This window comes from Chionomys nivalis, chromosome 19, assembly GCF_950005125.1.
Source record: "Chionomys nivalis chromosome 19, mChiNiv1.1, whole genome shotgun sequence".
Lineage (NCBI taxonomy): Eukaryota > Metazoa > Chordata > Mammalia > Rodentia > Cricetidae > Chionomys > Chionomys nivalis.
Genome location: NC_080104.1, coordinates 18,842,530 through 18,860,558, shown reverse-complemented (window position 1 = coordinate 18,860,558; position 18,029 = coordinate 18,842,530). Strand labels below are relative to the sequence as shown.

Genomic DNA, 18,029 nt, shown 5'->3' with positions numbered 1-18,029 from the left:
CCTCTGCTGTCCTTAGTTTCTTACCTACATTCCTGTAAGGAACCACAGTAACATCATCGGTTTATCAAGATAGATAAGTGCAGAGAGGGGGACAGAGACTGGTCCCTGAGGACCAGAGTGGCAGAAAAGAAAGAGAGAGTGAGAGTGAGAGTGAGAGGAAGGGAGAGAGAAAGAAAAAGAGAAAGAGATGGGAGCGGGGCAGGCCAACCTTTTAAAAGAAAACATAGCAAATGTGCATGAAGAGTGCTCTTAGGAGCTGCAACTGAGGGAGTATCCTGTCAGGACCCTTAGGGCAGGCCTTTACAGATGCCTAAATACTAACATCCTCCCTTTTGTTTATTTTTTTATTTTTTTATTTTTGGTTTTTCGAGACAGGGTTTCTCTGTGGCTTTGGAGCCTGTCCTGGAACTAGCTCTGTAGACCAGGCTGGTCTCGAACTCACAGAGATCCGCCTGCCTCTGCCTCCCGAGTGCTGGGGTTAAAGGCGTGCGCCACCATCGCCCGGCCTCCCTTTTGTTTATTATAAAAAGCTGCATTAATAGGGTTAGCAGGTGAGGCAGGGATGAGGACACCGTGTTCTTGAGACTGCTTCATGCTAACCTGGGGGTGTTGCAATCTTTGGGGGATGTGAGAAAGCTGGGGTCCATGTCTTGGGGTAGCTGGCTGTTTAACTTCACTGTCCAAGCTCTATGGAACTGTCAGGTGCCACTTGGACCCGGCTAAATGCTATTTGAGGTGGTTCCAAGTCAACTCCTTTGAGCTCACAAGAAACATACAGAATTAAACAGGAGTTAAGTAAATTAAAAGAAAAGGAAAACTGGTGTCTGGTGAGCAAGACAGAGCTGGCGTCTCCATCTGACCCAACCCACATGGTGCAGCAAACAGACAGCCCATTTAGAGAGGGAGAACAGACAAACACAAGCAGGTTTTGGAGCAAAGAAAAAGAAAGAAAGTGGAGAATTCTTTCTCTGTTCCCAACTGTATGGTATAAGGAATACTGAGGTCAGATTTGATTTAAAAGGAGTGGTTAGTGGATCTATAAAAGAATCCCAATAGGAACAAGAAGGTGTATGGCAGAGTTCCCAAGGATGAGGCAGAGGAAGACAGAGAAAGAAGATCCAAGGCCTGGATATACTGGCATCCTAGGGATCCAAGGAGTATAAGATTCAGCAGGCACAAGCTGTTTGAGTAAGAACACATAAGAACAGGGGTCAGGGTTCTGAGCCTGAGAGAGACACAGTTCCTCGTAACAGGACTTTGAGAAAAGTCAGAAGGCAAGGAAAGAACTGTGCTTGAGATAGGAAGCCTCAGATCCAGGGGAATAGTCAGAGGTGGATAACCCCGCCAGAACCCAATTGCTGGTACCCAGTTGCTGGTATTGAATGGAAGGCCAACTGTCAGTGAATGAGAAAGCAGATTTATTGCAGGTGGAAGAGAGACAATCAGAAAGCAACAGCTAAGGGATAGTTGGGCCAGATCTAACTGCAAAGATGAGTTTAGAAGCCCTCAAATCAAGCCCTGAATGCAAAAGTTGGAGGTATAGATAATACCAAAGTTCCCTTGAGTGTGGTAGATAAGTGAGACCCAATGGTCTGTGATTCCTAGTATCCCAGGAATTTAGAGAGGGTCGATTTTGAAAGGCACAGGCTGCTTCAGTGTTTCATCAAACACAGAGCAGGGGCCAAGGGCTCTGAATCTGTGAAGGCCATGGTTGCCTGGCACCAGGGTTTAAGGAGGCCAAAAGGCAAGAAACCATCCCTGAGAAACAAGTCCTCACTTGCGGAAAATGGCCAGAGGTGAAGAAGAGGGGGCTGGCTCACCAATGGTGCCAGTGTTAGATGGACGGGCCCAGTCATCCATTAGCTGCAAAGCTAGGCTGTTCTATGTGAACTGTGTTCCAGGGTTGCAGTGTGCTCCAAACTGCTGGCAGGCAGAAGAAAGTACCGGGAGAGCCTTTCCTGGTCAGGGGAACCAGTGTTGTAATTTAAAAAACAATGTTGGGAAGAGAAGTTACCCCGTGCAACAAGGCTCACCTAGGAGGTTTAATGGAAGAGGAGAGAGAAGTGGCAGAGAAGGTGCCAGAGAGGGGAGCAGACATCAGTCTCCGTGGACAAGAGTGGTGGAAGAGAAAAAGAGAAAGAGAGAGAGAGTGGAGGGGGGCAGGCTGACCTCTTGAAAGGAAGCATAGCGAATGTGAACAGGGGTGTTCTTAGTGGCTGCAGCTGAGGACATATCCTGTCAGGAGCCTAATGGCAGGCTAGTACAGATGCTTAAGTTGTCTCTCTCAATAAAGATATTTCTCCTTGCTCTCATCTCTGTCTTTCCTCCATCTCAGCTATCTCTCAAGTTCTTATCCCCTCTCCTCATGTCCCCCCCTTTTACTTTTCTACCCTCCCTCCTCCCCCACTTTTACACTTCCATTTTGTTAGGCAATGCCAGGTGAATCTATATGTTTTTCTTAAGATTCATCTTGTTAATTAGCTTCTCTAGGTTCATGAACTACAGGCTCAGTATTCTTTGCTTTATAACTAGTATCCACTTATGAGTGAGTACATACCACGTTCATCTTTCTGGGTCTGGGTTACCTCACTCAGGATGGCTTTTTTTCTAGTTCCATCCATTTGCATGGAAACCTGACACTAGAAAACTTCCCAGGACTCCAGAAAGATGACCCCAGATAAGACCCCTAAGCAATAGAGGACAGGGTGCCTGAACTGGCCTTGCTCTGTAGTCAGATTGATGACTATTTTAAATGTCATCATAGAACCTTCATTCAGCATCTGATGGAAACAGAGGCAGAGACCCGCAGTGGAGCACTGGGCTGAGCTCCCAAAGTCCAGTTGAAGAGTGGGAGGATTGAGAATATGAGCAAAGAGGTCAAGACCATGACGGGGACACCCACTGAAACAGTCTACCTGAGCTAATGGGAGCTCATCAACTCTAGTCAGTCAGGGAAGGAACCAGCATAGAGCATAGGATCAAACTAAACCCTCTGAATGTGGGTGACAGTTGTATGGCTGAGCCAGACTGCCGGGCCACTGGCAGCAGCACCAGGATTTATTCCTACTCCCTGGATTGGTTTGTTGGGAATCTATGCTCATCCTAGATATAGTAGGGAGGGCCTTGAACTTTCCCCAAAGCAATGTGCCTTATTCTCTCTGGAGGAGTGAATGGAGAGTGGGGTGGGGTGGATGGTGGAAGGAATGGGAGGAGAGGAGGGAGTGGGAACAGGGCTTGGTATGTAAAAGAGATAGTTTGTTTTTTTTCTTGAAAGAATAGAATAGAAAATAATGTTCAAAATTCTGTTTTGAAACCATGGAATGGCTAAACCGGGTAAATTAGCATATGCAGTATTTTACATGCTTGCGTATTTATTTATTTATCATTGAGCAATAAGTGAAGTCTGTGTTCTCAGAAGTTTTCAAATAAGATGTTATCTATAATCAGCATGACCTACCATGAGTCTCCTAAACGTTTTCTCATCCTCTGAGATCCAGACTTTAGTTTTAGTACACAAGTGAGATCAGATAGTATGTTTCTGAATCTTCCAGTTATTGCACTTAACAAAGTTTTCATCTCTGCTGTTCAAATGACAGAACTTCCATCCATCTGAAGGCTGGACCATGTTCCATTGTGCATATGCGCCACATTCTTTTTCTTTTAATAGTGGACAAACACTCGATAGTTCCCCTGTCATGTCTTCGGTAGACACTGCAGTCAATGAACATGGAGGTACACATGCCCTTTGACACATTGACTTGACTTTCTTTTGCTATGTATTCCATGGTGGTATTTCTAGGTCAATTAATCTTTTTAATTTTTAAGGTCCCTCCACTCTTTTTCATGTATATATGTATATATAATGTATTTTAAATGTAGGTATATGAATGTATGCATGTGTGTGTGCAAATGCGCATACCTATTTATGTTTGAGCTTAGGAGCCAGAGGAAGGTGATTGAGGTCCTCCTCTCTTACTCTCCATCTACTACCTTAAATCAGTGTCCATGTACCAGAGGCTCTAGAATCCATGAAGTCCCAGTAATAATTCAGTTTCAGCATCCCTTGAAGTTGGATGTCACAGGTGTGCACAAGACAGCTGGCTTATCACCTTGAGTCTGGACTCTGTTATTAATGGCAGAGCCATAGATATGACTGCTGCATCCTATTTTCTGTAACAGCTATGCTAATTTAAATTTCTACCAGTGGTACACAATGGATCCCTCTTCCTTCTTATCCTTGCATCACATATTATCTTGCATCTTTTTTTTTTTCTAACAGATGTTTTAACAGGTTTGAATTGTTTTGAGTGGCTTATGAATACAGGCTGTTATCTACAAAGAAATTACTCACTGAAGAACAAATAACCATTTATTATGTTACCGTTTCCCCAGGACCCAGACCTTTAATTTGAACACCACCACTGATAGTATCTGCTCTGTTGATTCTTGTATCACATTACTGATGTGCTTTTGAGATATCTTGTGTGTAGAATATCTTTCTTTCCTCTCTTCTAAGCACTGCACGTAAGGCTTTGTGTAACAACTCTAGTGTTTCAAACTTAGACAATCAAATAAGAGTATTAGCTATTGTATATCATTGCACACCATCCTACTTATCTTGGGCGATTCAACCATTTTTTCTTAATTTAACACTCAATTGCTTAATCAGAACAACCACTATGACATGATTTTATGGTTTAAAATTTTAGGGAATCATAAAACATATGACTGTCTTCTATTTTTAAAATATCTAAAAATAATTTAAGACATAACAAGTTAATAAATAGTAATGTTTCCATATACCTGTGGCTTGATGTTGCCTAATGGTAACATCTTGTGTAGGCATAAAACATTGGTGTGGTTCTTAATTAATGATGGTAAGCTATTTAAACTTCACCACGCTGGAGAGAGGAAATGTTGTTTAGTATAATCTGTAGCATCTATGAAGAGCACAGCAAAAACATCCAGCTCTTATCTCCTTGCGTCTTTTCTAGAACTTAGAGCATGTTAGCTCAACTGTATATTTTCTACTATATCAGCATTTCTCCCTCAAGTTAAATTTTAATCAGTTTTTTACATACTATTCAAAATTTGTTATTACCATAATTGTGTTTATGTATTAGAACATAGAGTCGGTGTCCTTTTTCCCACTTACTAGCAATTAGTGATCCTGTGTACAGCTTCTAAAATGAATTCTTCAGATCTAATGAATCACTGTGTCCTAGCCTCAAATGGACAACTCTTCCATGGAGGTTAAACACGTAACTTTAGGAATAAGGAAGAAAAGTTCTCTGTAATGAGAAGGCTTGAACAGTGAGATTCGCTTGTGATTTACTAAATGTATAACTTTGCTAAATTGCCCTCTTGAGTAATAGTTTCTTTTCCTGTAATTATGAGAGTGATAGTGCCTAGCTGATATAATAATTATACAAATCAAATGCATTAATGAATGGGAATTATAGCTCAATTTCTAGCACAAAATCTGACAGGGATGCTGATAGGCAGTCAAGCTTCTGTTAGGGAAAGAAAATGAACATTTCTTGATTCATTTTGGATTGGGGCCAATCGAGCCCCTCTCTCCAGTTTCTAAATTTTTGTACTTCTCTATTTTGACCTCATCTTTCTACTTAAGAACAGTTTTCTCCATAGTTGTAGACTATGTGCATTTGCAGAGTGACTGAGTTTTATCTAGCTTCCCAATCCGAGGAGGTATTACTCCCCCTTTGTTTTCGTTTATAGACTAGGTTAATTTCATTCATTTTTAGTTTAGGGTTTTGTTTGGACTAATAAATTACAGCATGTTCATGTTTCCATTAATTAGCGACCAATACTATCAAAGGAGAAGGCAGGACACCAATCTGAGCACTAAAGTTTGTTATGAAAGAAGTTTGGTGATTAAGGATTTGGTCTTCCTCGAGAAGACTTCTTGAAGCACAGTAATGGGAGTCAGTATCCTTTAAAATTAATTGGCTGCAGGAGAGGAAGCAGACCCATTTGGCCAGAGGAAAAGGCTCAGGAAAGGCCACTTGCAAAAGAGGACTCATCTTTTTCCATAAGTTACATTTGGGTTCACTTGATATTGAGTATCCTGTGGGTTTTGACAAATGTATGAAGGTATCGATTTACCTCTCTACAGTGCTCTAAAGCCATCCTAAGCTCCATTTCAGCTGAGGCATGTCTCAGTTATAAGGAACTTTATTGACTATTATGGTTGTCTATTATCTGAATAACTTCATTCAATAACTGTAAATACTAATGAGAAGACTCTGTAGGTGATCTAGGTCATGATTAGAAGACCATGTTACTGTCTATTCTATTACTGGTTGCCTGTGTTGTGGCTTGAATTAACAGTTGTTTTTCTTACCCATCCTCTTGTGCACCTCACCCCTTATCTTGTCTCCCCCCTTCCTTTATCCTCTTCTCCCCATTCCCTTTTCATGGTATTAAGCCCTAGACCTTGGATCTGTGTGGCAGACACTGCTACTATGCTACATCCGAAGCTGTTAGCATAGTGTGCTATTCATTAAGAAAAAAAAACAAAAACAAAAACAAAAAACACATTCCTAAGTGAAAAATATTATAGGTTAATATTTTAACAGACATCCTTTGTCTTGCATTTTGTGTATGTACTATTTTTACTTTAAAAAATGAGGCATATTATTTGATAGTTTCTTTTAAAAAGTCAATACATTAGGAAGAAAGTTCTTTGTAATTCAGTTATGCCAAACATTGAATTTTTAGATGACTATATGGTATTCCCTTGACTTTTGCTTCCATAGTTTTGTTGTTATTTGAGGGCTTGCAATAATATAACTGAAATGTGTAGCTACTGCTTCCCCCATTACTCATTAACAGGCAGGGAAGACACTAGCAAGGTGATGCTATTTAGTAAAAATATCTTTGGACTGGGTCAAGAAACTTACTTCATCTAACTTAGTCTTTGGTTCCATTTGATTATCCACCTTTGAGTTACTATTTAATCTTCATTGTCAAAGTTTCTTTTTCCTTCCTTCCTTCCTTCCTTCCTTCCTTCCTTCCTTCCTTCCTTCCTTCCTTCCTTCCTTTCTTCCTCCTTTTCTTCTCTCCTCTTTCCCTTCCTTCCATCTTTCCTTTCTCCCTCCCTCCATTCCTTCCTTTCATTTTCTTTTTTTCCTTCCTTCCTCACCATCCTCTCTCTTTTATTTTTACTTTTGAGACATATTCTTTGAAGTCCAGACTGGCCTCAAACTCTCTATGTAGCTGAGGATGATTTTGAACTTTAGGTCATCCTGACCCTGCCTTCCAAGTGCTATTATTATAGCTGTGCGCCACTAAACCAAGCTTATGGGGTGCTGGATATTAATGCCATGGCTTCATGTACTCTAGGAAAACACTCTATGAACTGAGCCATAAGCCCAGCCTCTCTTTTGCCTTAAAATGGCATTTGTTCAATTGTTCTGCTATTAAATTATCTATAACATGGGAAATCAAGGGCACAGCTGAGACTCTATGAGGATCTGTATTATCTGTCACTTATTAGTGGCTCTGTCAATATATGCTGCACAACTAACTGGTGACATGTTGTAAAGACTGTTGTCACTGTTAGCTAAGTGAGAGACATCGGCTACAGTGATATAACTACATTGATGTTTGGCAAAAGGCTACAGAGTGAATTTACAATGTTGAAATGAGCACCTACCGTGAATGGAGAGAAAAACAGTTCTATTCACTAAGAAAAAGCCACACACCCATGAAAGATCGAAGAGAAAATTAACTTAATGTGAGTCTAAGGGAATACATCTACAAAACTCCCACTGACTTATAGACTTAAATTAAGCACAATGCTTGGAATAGCACACAGGAGTAATAGACACCCACTATTCTACACAATGCAATTTGGATATCAGGGTGAGATAGGAATGTCCAACTTCATTACTGAAGATACAAAGCTTGAAAAACCAAACAACTTTTTGAGGTTGCACAGATGGAACTAGAATTCTGAAGACTCATAGCTGTATCTGTCTGACCAGGACAATATTAGGATTTTTTTTTTTTTTTTACTTTGAGCAATATTGTTTATTTTTTTTTAATTTTTTTTATTAATTAATTTATTTAATTATTAAAGATTTCTGCCTCTTCCCCGCCACCACCTCCCATTCCCTCCCCCTCCCCCAATCAAGTCTTCCTTCCTCCTCAGCCCAAAGAGCAAGCAGGTTTCTCTGCCCTGTGGGAGGTCCAAGGACCACCCACCTCCATCCAGGTCTATTAAGGTGAGCATCCAAACTACCTGGGCTCCCACAAAGCCATTACGTGCAATAGGATCAAGAACCCATTGCCATTGTTCTTCAGTTCTCAGTAGTCCTCATTGTCCATTATGTTCAGCGAGACCGGTTTTGTCCCATGCTTTTTCAGTCCCTGGCCAGCTGGCCTTGGTGAGTTCCCGATAGAACATCCTCATTGCCTCAGTGTGTGGGTGCACCCCTCGCAGTCCTGAGTTCCTTGCTCGTGCTCACTCTCCTTCTGTTCCTCCTTTGGATCGTGAGACTTCAGTCCAGTGCTCCAATGTTGGTCTCTGTCTCTGTCTTCTTTCATCGCCTGATGAAGGTTAATATTCAGGGGGATGCTTATATGTTTTTCTTTGGGTTCACCTTCTTATTTAGCTTCTCTAGAATGACTAATTTATCTTCAGAAGACATGAAAAGAAATATCTTTGTTACTCAACTTGTTTCATAATCAAGAAGTGAGCTGGCTGTTAGCCAAAACACATGAATGTATGATTACTAATCTCTGCCACGTTATTGAGAATACAAGGAAGAACTACGATGCCTGGCCTTGTAAAATGTGGTTTCTGGGGACCAAATTAAGGTCTTCATACTTGCAAAACAAGGACTTTATGAACCCAGGATTTTCTCCATGCACAGGAGTCAGTGTTCAACCAAGTTTTTTCTTGTGTTTTATTTCGCTCCCTCTTTTAGTTTCCATAGTGAGATTTGCTTATTTTTATTTACGTTGTGTGTTTTAATTTCTCTTGGGTTACTTTTTGATCACTGTTGTTTTATTAGTATATCTGATACCTGCTTTCTGAGTTTATAGAATTATAGTAGATGATGAAGTGAATTGGCAGCCCCATGACGAAATCGTCCTCAGCTCTTCTTCTTACGAGCCTCATGAGGCAGAGGTCCTCACGGTCAAGGAAGTCAAGGGCCATCACATCAGGATCTATGAACGTCTTAGACACCGGCACATTGGTAAGGTTTTGCTTTGTTGGTTAAAGGAAATGGGTGGGCCACGAAGGATCGGCTTGACAGCCTACCCAGCCATAGTGTACTTGTTTAATATTGAGTGGAAGGTTTCCTGATTACTGCCCTGCTCTTATCTTAGAAACTTTTCTCAATTTTCTTCCCCTCCTTCCCTCCCTTCGTTTCATATCCTCTCCCTTCTCCTTCCCTCTCCTCTCCTCCTTCTTTCCTTGCTTCCTTCTACCTTTTAATGTTTTTTTGTTTGAGACAGGGTATGATTAAGTAGTACAAGCTTGCTACTCAAACTCATTCTCTTACGTTAGTGCTCCAGTGCTGAAATTATAAACATACATGCCCCATACCTTTGTACCTGGCTTACTATTTTTTATTTTATTTATATATTGAGACAAGGTCTCATTATATTGTCCTGGCTGTCTTAGAACTTGTTATGTGGATCAGGATGGCCTCAAGCTCAAAGAGATCTATCTGCCTCTGCATCCCTGGTGCTGGGATTAAAACTGTGCACTATCATACTTGACATATTGTTTACTTTCAAAATAATGTTTAGATATAACAGACATTTAATTTTTCATAATGACAAGTCTAAGAGGAGAGTTGAAGTGTATTTAAAAATCAGATAGTTTTTGACTAAGTCAGAAAAAAATTTGACACTAAGTATCCAGTTCATTTCATTTCATTGAATCCTGGGTCCCTTGGAATACAACGGATAGTATAAATAGTAACTTTACTTTATATAGAAATGTATGCTTCTTGACACAAAATACATTTTATATATTGTCTAGTAAGATGATCAAGAAAAAAGCAAACAAACAGAAGAAACAGGAAAACTCAGATACCTTCTTGTAAAAACAGGAAATAAGTTTGTTATAGAAGTAATAGCCATCAAAGAAAACCACCCTCCTGTCATGCATGAAAGAAGTTTAACTCAGGAGTGATAATTAATGAAACATGAAAAATAAGCATCAGTGAATTTTTATTAGATATAAGGGGAGTGTAAATGTTCACCAAGACTGTCTAAAGTCTTTGTACATTATTGTTTCAGGGCTAACACTTCCTCTTCCACTTATTATTGTTGTTGATGCGGGATTTTTCTATGTTACTTGGGCTGGTCTTGAATTTCTGAGCTCTAGACATTCTCCTGCCTCAGCCTCCAGTTAGCTAGTACTATAGGCATGTTTCACTATGTTCAGCTTGATTTTCTATTTTAACAGCATAGCATGGAAACCCTGGGCAACTGGAGTCATCATAAAATGTTAATGGAAATAGGAAAACAAGGCTCCCCCTTACTTCCTGCTCAGGTAGATGGTCCAGGTTGCTGATGGCAGAAGCCCATCAGGAGAGGAGGTTACTGCGCTTAGCACCATCCCTTCTATGCCCTTCATTCTCTGACATTAATGTTTACTCTCTCCCACTGCCTCATCTGACTTGGCATTCTTTACTCCCATGACGGAAGTGTATGGACCATGTGTAGTCAAAAGCCACAGCCTCACACTGATGCAAGAAAGGAAGGACCGTGTAGACTCTACTAACTAGACAAATCTGTGAGCAAGTGGTCTGCCCTAGTACCCAGAGTTATTGAGAAGAAATGAATTATTGCTCACATATTCTCTTTGATCCCAAAGTGGGACCAGCGAACAGGTTTTTCATTTCTTGACTGACATCTGTGGAGTGTGCCTGAGGAAAGGCTGACTTTCATGTTGGGAGGACTTCTAACAGGAATAGGGACTTTCATTTGTGGGGTACAATAGGGTACCCAGCTGGTGATTTCCAAGGCAGCTAGTTAAAAGTTGTTTGCCTCTGACCCCTGCTTCTCCAGGAAGTGCCCATATCATGGAGGATGGTCAACGCATTCCGTTAGCTGCTGAGGTTGGACTGTTGACTAGGAACATTAAAATTCAACCTGACTCATCCTGTAGAGGGAGACTCCTAGTGGGGTCCTTCAGGAAGTCTAGCAGAGAAGAGTTTTCCGGTAAGTGAAATGAAAATTTCAAACTCTAAGCATTACCGTTTAGCTACTAAGTAATTCTGAACCACTCATCTGGGGCTCTTGGAAACTTCAGCTGGGAGAATTTTCACTTGCAATACAAAATGATCGAATTAGGTGACTGCTTTGTGCTCCAGGAAGCTATGAATTTTCAGCTCCAGTCTTCACTAAATTAGCAGTGTGAAGTTAAATAACATCCTAGAGATCAGCACATATGTGCCTTTTAACCTCAAGGAAAACACCTTCGGCAGATGGGACTTTCCCTCTGCTTTGAAATGACAGATGACTTCATAACTGTTTGAATTTTGTCATTTTCCTAATTTTCTCTTACATTTTCCCAGTAGTATGCAATATCTAGTGTTAGACATGAGTCATGCTACAAGCGAGTGGCTGTGATTTAAATACGAATAATTTCCACATCTTAAAGTGTTTTAAAGATCAGTTCAATCATTTTAAAAGATCAATGAAATCTTTTACTTTGAAATTTCTGCTTCACCTCTTTTAGAATCTTGCAAAATTGATGACCTTATTTATTAAATGGTCTGACTATAATCTGGCAAAGCTCATCCTGATCAACCAGTTTGGTAGATGTTGTCAGGACTACTCCATCTTCAAAAAGCACTGTGTATCTGTCCTTCACGATCTGAACTTATTTATAAAACCATTTCCTTTGATTCTAAGTAATTTACTTGAATACTTCTTGGAGCACACATCCACTGCAGATTAATTCTATTTTCTTTTACCTAAAAATGTAGATTTTCTTCTATTACTCCTTAAAGGATATCTGTTTTTTCTTTCTTTTAAAAAATATTTGTTATTAGAAAATGTCTGGATAAATCTAAAAATGATTCTTTTATACTTTAGTTTCTATAATTAAAGGAGAGCATTTATTTTTATCAAAGAGATTTTTCTTCTTATTTTTCTATGAGATAATATGAGGATGCAAGGCAAGTGATGAGCACAATATAATAAAGGACAGGAGACAGAAGAATGTTTTCACGTAGCTGAAAATCTCCTCTCTTTAAATGGAGGCCGTCATTTCTACTCTACGATGGAAATTATCAATGTCTATTATTCATTTGTACACCTCTTAAACCTAATCAGAGAAGTTTCTCGGTGTAGCAGGCAGTTAAAATAGAAACATTCAACTGTGTAGGGTAGTATCTGGGAAATGTTCAGCCAAAAGTGGTAGATCAATATCACCCCCTCCCTGTCTTAGTTAGGTTCCTATTGCTTAGTTAGGTTTCTATTTGGCTTACTTGTAGAAAAATAGCAAGGGCTCTGGGCAGGAGTATAGGTGACCAGCAAGGATGATTGTTTTTCCGTGTCTGTATAGATATAATACCTCTGCCATCCCCTCTCCCAATATCCTCTAGCTCCTTCCCAAAGACCACATGCAATTAGGTATAATTGCATACAACTTGTGAGCAGGGGTGGCTGGATACACAGGTAAGGGTCCTATGAACCGCTTTCTAATTCCCTCTATGAAGGAAGGTAAATAGTCACCAGACCTAGTGGTGATGATCTTATGTGAGTGGGGCCAGCAGAACTGCTGAAGATGGCGGAAGTTTGGCTCAGAGCTTACTATTATACAACAACATTTAACCCTATTTCTGTACCATCTACCAGAAGCTTCTCGGTCATTGCCAACCAGGAGGATTAATTATTGAAGTTCTTTTACCAGTTCTAGAAAAGGCACATAGTCTTTCACTGTCTCCTTCTTACAGGGACAGACTTCTTCACAGCAACTGATTTGCAAGGCTTTAAGTTTCCTATCTCTGAAATGGAAGTGGAGAACTGAAGGTGTTAAGGCTGGTCTATCTTTGAGCTTGAAGTAAAAGTACTGAAACATAGTAACATTGACATTTCACATCCCTAGTTTCCTCTATGTTTATTGAAGAAGTAACTTCATGGTTTATCTTGGGTATTGCCTCAAAAACCAAACCAAACCAAACCAAACCAAACCAAACCAAACCAAACCAAAACATCTTAAATCCCAGCAACAACAGCTAAGAAACAAAATAAGAAAGGAAGAAAGGAAGGAAGGGTTGAAGGAAGGAAGAAAAAAAGAAAGAAAAAGAAAGGAAAGGAAAGAAACAGAGAGAGGAGAGAGAGAGAGAGAGAGAAACCAAGTTGTCAAGCTGTAGCCTTCCAAGCAACAGATATGTGACTCATGACTGACATACGGTTATTGTCTGGTTATCTGACTTTGTGTGAAGATGCTCCATTTACAGTATTGGACCTTTTACTCTTGCATGTATGTATTTGCAATGAGGTTCATACCATTTAGTCATATGTTCAGGTTGAAATCTCAGTTTGTTAACTATTTTTTTCTCAGTTTTCTTATCAACAAAATGGGAATAATAATAGGACCTAACTCATAGGATCTTTGTGATAAAATTGTACTCTGTGTGTATGTATGTATGTGTGTGTGTGTGTGCATGTGTGCATTACAGAAAAGCTTGACATACAATCAGTGTTATATGGGAATTAGATGTTACAGTTATTTTATTTCATTATTAATTTATAACCTGATGGAGGAAGGTCATTGGTTAAAAATAAAGAAACTGCTTGGCCCTCATAGGTTAAAACGTAGGTGGGTGGAGTAGACAGAACAGAATGCTGGGAGGAAGAGGAAGTGAGCTCAGACTCGACAGCTTTGCTCTCTGGAGCAGACGCCATGCTCTCTTCTCCAGAGTAGATGCGATGAAGCTCCGACCCAGGATGGACGTAGGCTAGAATCTTCCCGGTAAGCACACCTTGGGGTGCTACACAAATGAATAGAAATGGGCCAAGCAGTGTTTAAAAGAATACAATTTGTGTGTTTTTATTTCGGGGCATAAGCTAGCTAGGCAGCCATGAGCCGGGCTGTGGGAAGAGGCCTGCAGCCCCCACTACAATAACCTATAATCATTTAGTATGCATTTTATGTATTTTTACCAAAAGCGTTTACACTGTTATTGATACTCAAATTTAAAAACAATGTATAGGCTGAATTCTGTATGATTTTTAACTATATCTTTTTAAGGCAGTACAGGTAGGCATGTGGTATCCAATTGTAATCCTAACACTTTGGAGAGAGAGGCAAGAGGGTTGTGATGTTGAAGTCATCTAGGGCTACATAATGAGTTTCAGCCCTTCCTGGGTTTCATAGTCAAACTCTGTTTCTAAAAAAAAAATAAAAACAAGCTAGGCATGGTTGCTCAAGCCTATGACCTAAGCTACTCTGGAAGCTTACGCAGGAAAATCACAAATTATAGACCTGTATGACAAATTAATGAGACTCTACTAAAAAAAAAAAGGCTATGTTAGAGGTATAGCTAGTAGTAGAATAATGAACTAGTAGGGTCAGGGCTGTAGGTTCAAGCATCAGCATAGCAAAACAATGCACAAAAATGACAACATTCAAAAAGCTTGAAGTCTTTAGTGAAACTATGTAAGTATTAATTTTCATCAAAAATGTACAAAATTTTGTCATAAAAATGAAGTGGAAAATATAGTGTAGTTAAGATTAAATTATAGAAAGGGTTTCATGGAGGTCATTTCTTTATATTTACTCCTGGGAATTGATTGTAAGGTCTTACACATGCTGGGCCAGTACCCTTGATTCAGTCCATGTAGAGAATATGGAAACCAGTTGTGTACCTCCCAAAGGTCATTCCCTGCCTTATTTCTCTAACTTTTACTTCTGTTTTTTTTTTTTCCGAGACAGGGTTTCTCTGTGGTTTTGGAGCCTGTCCTGGAACTAGCTCTGTAGACCAGGTTGGTCTCGAACTCACAGAGATCCGCCTACCTCTGCCTCCCGAGTCCTGGGATTAAAGGCGTGCACCACCACCGCCCGGCTAATTTTTACTTCTTATATCAGAGTCCAGACTGCACATGGCTGTTTGTAGACAAGAATGTGTTATTTCCACTGATTAATGTTTGTTAGTGAGAATTTATGGTGTGATATATAGTTCGAGTATAAAAATAATGATTATATTTTACTTAAATATCTGCATATTTTGATGCCCCCAAAATAACCTCCTTTGATATTTTGTGGGACATAAGAAAGGACTTGACTTGAATATGCCCATTTTTTTTTGCAGGTGTTCTTCAACTTCTAAATGTAGAAATTCAAAACTTGGGGTCACCATTGTATGCATCCATTGAGTTCACTGGTGTGTCAGCAGGATCCTGGGTGATATCTTCTACCGTACATCAAAGCTGTGGCATCGGCATCCATGCATCTACCAGTCATGGGATGGTTTTAAATGACAATATAGTGTTTGGTACCAATGGCCATGGCATTGATCTGGAGGGTCTGAACTATTCTCTCACTAATAACCTTGTTATCTTAACGATGCAGTCAACAAGGTCATCTCCTTGGGTGGCAGGAATCAAAGTGAACTATGCAAAGGATGTCATTCTCCATGGCAATGTAGTGGCAGGATCGGAAAGACTTGGCTTTCACATATGTGGCCATAGCTGCTCTTATGAAATACTTTGGTCTGACAATGTGGTTCATTCAAGCCTCCATGGCGTTCACCTCTATAAGAGACATGAACCCAACAACTGTACTGGTGTCTCTGGATTCCTGGCTTTTAAGAACTTTGACTATGGTGCCATGATACAGACAGAGAATAGTTTGGTCCTGCAGAACATCACTCTGGTAGACAATACTATTGGTCTTTTGACGGTTGCATCTGTATCTTCTGCTCCACCGAGCTCCATTATTGATGTGCAGATTGTGCTTAGGAATTCAGTCATTGTGGCCACTAGCTCCTCTTTTGACTGCATTCAAGACAGAAAGACACCTCAGTCAGCCAACTGGACATCAACAGACAGAGCACCTTCCAATGCCAGAGGGGGCCGGATTGGCATTCTGTGGCCAGTTTTTACCTCAGAACCAAATCAGTGGCCTCAGGAGCCATGGCACAAAGTGAGAAGCGGCCATTTAGTCTCCGGAATCATGAAGCTTCAAGGTAGGATTCTGGAGTTTGTCCTAAAAATTTGGCTTTGCACATACAAGCACACAACTTTCAGGAGCATTCCAAAATCATACGGCAAGAAGGTCCAGTGTGGTCTAATGCTCGCTTGTCTGGCTGACATCTGAATGTCAATGAGGCACATCTGTATATTAAAGGAAGTGAGTGGGTCCTTACAGTTACTGCTTTCTTCGTGCTGGAGAGACTTCATTGTAACCATCTAACTCAAAGATAACTCTTGGATAGAAGTCGTTTCCCTATTGTTCACTAAAGTAACTGAGACACAGAAAGTGTACCTCAGCTTTGTAGGTGGCTACTATGAAAATGGCTAGGTTTAAAGTCAGCATTTGAATACTTGGGCAGTTTATCTTCTACCAGAAAGTTTGGGTAATTATGTACTTATTCCTCATCTATTTAGTCTTATCTGGTAGTTTGTTTGAATATTACATAAAATAGATTTTCATCAAGGTTTTAATTTAACTTTTTTAGAGGATTGTAATATATTTGAATTATTGTTTCTCAAGGCATTTTTATTACTCTATGTGTGTGAGTGCTTTGCCATATATACATAGATCTGCACAGCATATGCATGAAGTACCCACAAGGGCTAGAAAGTGAGTGTTAGACCCCCAAAACTCATGTTAAAGAAGATTGTGAGCCTCGATGTGGCTGCTAGGAATTGAACCCGGGGCTTTTGTAAGAACAATGAGTGCCCTAACCACTAAACCAGCTTTCTAGCTTAGAATTGCTCTTTCTTTTTTCATACAGTATTCATGTAGGGCCCAGATATTTTGTTACTAAGATTCAAATAAACTTCCCGGGGTTATCCTGGTTCAACTAAATTGGCTGCTATAATATACATTCTGAAAAGAATATGTGGTGTAGTATCTGTTTGTGGTTGGTGGTGCACATGATATAATCTTGTGACGTACTGTTTAATATTTCAGATGTCACGTTTTCTAGTTTTATAAAGAGTTGTTATAGTGGTGACGTGGATATCTGCATCCTGCCTAATGAATACAGCACTGGAATCATGTACCCAATAACAGCAGAGAAGACCAGGATGCTAAGGATGAAGGACAAAAACAAGTTCTACTTTCCTCAATCACAGCCCAGGTACCACTTTCAGTACTGACAAGATATTATAATTTGAGACAGTTCTCAACTTTGTAAATCCATAAGACATTAAACATTATAACACCATCACACAAATTGAAATTAATCCCCGTAGAAAAGGCTGGTGTCTTGGTTTAGTGGTCCCAATGTATTACCCATCACCCCCTATTCTTGTCCTTTCATATATGACTTTAAGAATTTTGCTCACAAACAACAAATGGTAGCTACTGATTTCTCCCCTCTTGAGTCTGTTTATTAAAAAAGTGATTTTGTGACAGTTTTATTGTTTTTTTCTTATGGATATTTTCAAAACAGCTGATTCAAATTAACCCCATTCTCTCCTCTATCATGGAACACACAGTTCACAGTTTTAGATGGGGGCTCAGGGAGGCTTTGAGTAGGATGAGGTTATGGAAAGAGATTATTGCTAGGAATTCCGAAGATAAACCATGAGTCATAGGCCAGATGTAACTACTACACTTATGGTCTCAAATATGACCCGAGAGCTTTATTCAAGGATCTGAAAGTTAAAAAAAAAAAGAAGATGGGTTATGCTTTCTCACATTGGAAAAAAATATCTGCTTTAGGAAGAAAAGGGATAGGCTAAATAAACCACCACATATGGAAAGTTCATGTATTTGACCTAAACTGTTTCTTTTTAAATGCCCATTCCTGAACCATTGTAGGTAACTCAGTACAGTTAGTTACACAATTTCTGCTGTG

The 18,029-nt window shown here is 39.8% G+C and overlaps 1 protein-coding gene across 1 annotated transcript in view; it reads left to right on the top strand.

The window, feature by feature from the left end:
- The window catches only part of Pkhd1 (PKHD1 ciliary IPT domain containing fibrocystin/polyductin), a 428,039-nt gene that overhangs the window by 303,883 nt on the left and 106,127 nt on the right, over positions 1-18,029 (top strand). Inside the window, exons 55-58 of the mRNA XM_057751507.1 lie at positions 9,073-9,227; positions 11,056-11,208; positions 15,312-16,187; positions 17,138-17,306. Of these exons, the coding sequence (XP_057607490.1) occupies positions 9,073-9,227; positions 11,056-11,208; positions 15,312-16,187; positions 17,138-17,306 (1,353 nt within the window). The remainder of the gene's footprint in view (positions 1-9,072; positions 9,228-11,055; positions 11,209-15,311; positions 16,188-17,137; positions 17,307-18,029) is intronic.